The 4,117-nt window shown below is 39.6% G+C and overlaps 1 protein-coding gene across 1 annotated transcript; it reads left to right on the top strand.

Annotated features, from left to right (window-relative positions):
• Window positions 1–209: 209 nt before the first annotated feature.
• LOC123232508 (zinc finger protein 420-like) lies at window positions 210–2,146 on the top strand (the record flags this gene model as incomplete). The annotated part of the gene is made up of 1 exon (XM_044658958.1): window positions 210–2,146. A coding segment is annotated over one exon (1,359 nt), but the record flags the coding sequence as incomplete, so codon positions are not given.
• Between the last annotated feature and the right edge of the window lie 1,971 nt (window positions 2,147–4,117).

Here is a 4,117-nt window from a genome sequence, read left to right as displayed (position 1 = left end):
TTGAACATCTAAGAATGTACACTGAGCCAAAATCTAGTGAATGTAATTTGTTTGGAAAGACTTTTATGCACAGGGCCAGGTTTGCTGTCCATCAGAGAATGCACACTGGGGAGAAACCTTATGAATGCAAGCAATGTGGAAAGACATTCTCTCGGAGTTCCCATTGTGCTGTACATCAGAGAATGCACACTGGGGAGAAACCTTATGAATGCAAGCAATGTGGAAAGACATTCAGGTGGAGCTCCCAGTTTGCAAAACATCAGAGAATACATACTGGGAAGCAACGTTATGAATGCAAGCAATGTGGAAAAACATTCAGGGAGAGCGGCTATCTTGCTGTCCATCAGAGAATCCACACTGGGGAGAAACCTTATGAATGCAAGCAATGTGGAAAGACATTCGGTTGGAGCTCCAGTTTTGCAAAACATCAGAAAATCCACACTGGGGAGAAACCTTATGAATGTAAGCAATGTGGAAAGACTTTCAGGGCAAGGTCCAGTCTTACTGTGCACCAGAGAATCCACACTGGGGAGAAACCTTATGAATGTAAGCAATGTGGAAAGACATTCAGGGAGAGCGGCTATCTTGCTGTACATCAGAGAATCCACACTGGGGAGAAACCTTATGAATGCAAGCAATGTGGAAAGACATTTAGGGTGAGTTACCATGTTGTTGTACATCAGAAAGTCCACAGCAGGGAGAAACCTTATGAATGCAACCAATGTGGAAAGACATTCAGGGAGAGAGGCTATCTTGCTATACATCAGAGAATCCACACTGGGGAGAAACCTTATGAATGCAACCAATGTGGAAACACATTCAAGAAGAGGTCCCATCTTGCTGCACATCAGAGAATCCACACTGGGGAGAAACCTTATGAATGTAACCAATGTGGAAAGACATTCAGGGAGAGAGGCTGTCTTGCTATACATCAGAGAATCCACACTGGGGAGAAACCTTATGAATGCAAGCAATGTGGAAAGACATTCAGGTTGAGGTCCCAGTTTGCAAAACATCAGAGGATCCACACAGGGGAGAAACTTTATCAATGCAAACAATGTGGAAAGACATTCACAGAAAGCTCCAGTCTTGCTGTGCATCAGAGAATCCACACTGGGGAGAAACCTTACAAATGCAACCAATGTGGAAAGACATTCAGGCAGAGCTGCCAGCTTCCAAAACATCGGAGAATCCACACTGGGGAGAAACCTTATGAATGCCAGCAGTGTGGAAAGACATTCAGGGAGAACTCCAACCTTACTGAGCATCAGAGAATCCACACTGGGGAGAAACCTTATGAATGCAAGCAATGTGGAAAGGAATTGAGCACAAGGTCCAGTCTTACTGTACATCAGAGAATCCACACTGGGGAGAAACCTTATAAATGTAAGCAATGTGGAAAGACATTCAGGGTGAACTCCAACCTTACTGAACATCAGAGAATCCACACTGGGGAGAAACCTTATGAATGCAACCAATGTGGAAAGACATTCAGAGCAAGGTCAAGTCTTACTGTACATCAGAGAATCCACACTGGGGAGAAACCTTATGAGTGCAAACAATTTTGAAAGACATTCAGGGAGAGCTCCAGTCTTGCAACATATTAGAGAATCCACACTGGGGAGATACCTTAATGCAAGCAATGTAGAGAAGATTTCAGAATGTAATAATTAAAAGTAGTGTTCCATGGTACCATTTATAACAAATATTACATTGGCTGCCTGTTAATAGCTTTATTATAGCAATGTAGAGATTGTAGAGAGGGAAATATGTGAAAGAGATGAGGAGTTTTCTCACCTACCACCTTAAGTGTCTATCCAATGGAATCCAACTTGCTCCCTGACAAAGTTTCAATCTCCAGCCAGAAGAGAGGGACAATCTCAGCCTCCAGGTTCAAATTTTGGGATAGAAGTCCATGAGTCTTCAGCCTGAGTCACCAACCCAGAATGAATTTCATGTTCTTCAGACTTCTGTCTTGCTTTTATCATCCCTTTTCTCCATGTCACTTTTCTGGAAACAGTCATAGTTCTTTAACTTGCCTGGCACCACTCAGGGAGGCAGTACCTGTGAGACCAATTTATTGTCTTTTTAGTTTCAACTTCTTTTCTCAAAGGGTGTGTCTATCCTTACAAATCTCAATGGTAAAAGAAACTCCAGGCCTGTGATTAATTAAATTTAAAGGGAGTGGAAATCCAAGTCCCTGATTCATTATCTTAAAATGTAAAAAGGAAGATAATTACATTTAGACAAGGGAGAGCTCCAAACTTGCTCAACAGCAGACAATCAACACTGGTGAGAAATATTAATGGATGAAATGTTGAAAGTCATTCATTTGGAACTCTAATCTTTCTATACATCAGACAATTCAATCTGGAAAATTCAACCTGAAAACCCTTATGAATGCAAGCAATATTCTCTTCATCATGAATGCTTGGAAATTGTATATTTTATTATGTGACCATTTTTCCCCATGAAAGAATACAGTCAATTCTGATGGGTAGATGATTCTTGGCTATAAAACCAGTTCCATTGCCTTCTAGAATATCAATCCAGAATTCCAAGCCTTGTGATGCTTCAGTGTAGAAGCTGCTAGATCCTCTAATTCTAACTTGACCTCCATGATATTTCAGTTGTTTCTTTATGGCTGCTTGCAATATTTTCTACTCCACTTGAGCTTTTGAATTTGACCATAAAATTCCTGGGAATTGTCACTTAAGGATTTATTACAGGAGAAGATCAGTGGATTTTTTTCAATTTCTATTTTATTCCTCTGTTCAAGAATATCATGGTAGTTTGACAATTGGAAAATCATATCTAGGCTTTCTTATCACTACTTTCATGTAGTCCAATAATTCTTAGATTGTGTCACCTGGATCAGTTTTCCATGACAATTGTTTTTTTCAATAAATTAGTTCATATTTTCTTTTTTTAAATCTTGCTTGGTTATTTCTTAATGTCTCATGAAGTCATCAGCTTCTATTTCCCCAACTCCAATTTTAAGGACTGATTTTGTTCCATCAACTTTTTTTAAACATTTATTAATATTCGTTTTTAACATGGTTACAAGATTCATGCTCCTACTTTCCCCTTCACCCCCCCCGCCCCCCCCACCCATGCGGACACACATTTCCACTGGTTTTATCATGTGTCACTGATCAAGACCTATTTCCAAATTGTTGATAGTTGCATTGGTGTGGTAGTTTCAAGTCTACATGGTCCATCAACTTTTGAACCATATTTTCCTTTTGGTTTATTCTGCTAGTCATGGAACTCTTTCTTTTTTGAGTTCCTCTTTTTCCATTTGATCAATTCTACTCTTCAAGCAGTTATTTTGTTTCTGCATTACTTTCATTTCTCTTCCCCATTTTTCTTCCACCTCTCTCATTTGATTTTTTAAATCATTTTTGAGCTCTTTTAGTACCTGAGATCAATTTCCATTTTTCTTTATTGTTTTATGTGTGATTGCTTTGGTCTCATTGTCTCTTATCGAGTCTGCACCTTACTCTTCTTGGTTCCCTTAAATATTTTTAATGTTTAGGTTTTTCTTTTACTGTTTGCACATTTTTGCAGCTTTAAATTTTTTCTTGCTTATATTTTAAATGTATACTATGTTTTCAGGGTAGAGGGACACTCTTAAACTTCAGTTTTTCCCTCAGATCTATTTCTGTGTTTCTGTTCACTTTTCTACATTGGTATGATGGCCTGTAGGTTGAGTCCTCTGGAAGCTGCTAATTCTATCTCCTGTATCATCTTGCTGATGGAGTGAAGAGCTTGGAGGCCTGTGAGCTACTTTGCCCTGGGTCTAGGGACTTCACCACTGGCTTCAGTGGTGTGATAATTAGATTAAATCTACACTGCCCATCTTTAGATTTAATCACCAAAGGTGAAAACACAGTTTTGGAAAGTCTGTAACTCGTGTGCTAGATTTGGTGACAAATCAGAATCAACTAACTGGCCCCTAGACAGTCCTAAGAGAAATGTGTGTTGTGATTGGACATGCAAACTAGAAGGAAGGCATAGCAAGTGACACATAAGTGACCCCTTAAAAAGAGGGAGTTGAGTGAGTCAAGGAGATCTTCTGGAGAAGGTCTTCTGGAGACCTTCTAGAGACCCTCTG

This window comes from Gracilinanus agilis, chromosome 1 (genome assembly GCF_016433145.1).
Source record: "Gracilinanus agilis isolate LMUSP501 chromosome 1, AgileGrace, whole genome shotgun sequence".
In the NCBI taxonomy this organism is placed as follows: Eukaryota; Metazoa; Chordata; class Mammalia; order Didelphimorphia; family Didelphidae; genus Gracilinanus; species Gracilinanus agilis.
Note: the sequence above shows the minus strand (reverse complement) of the source record. Positions and strands in the feature narration are given on the sequence as shown.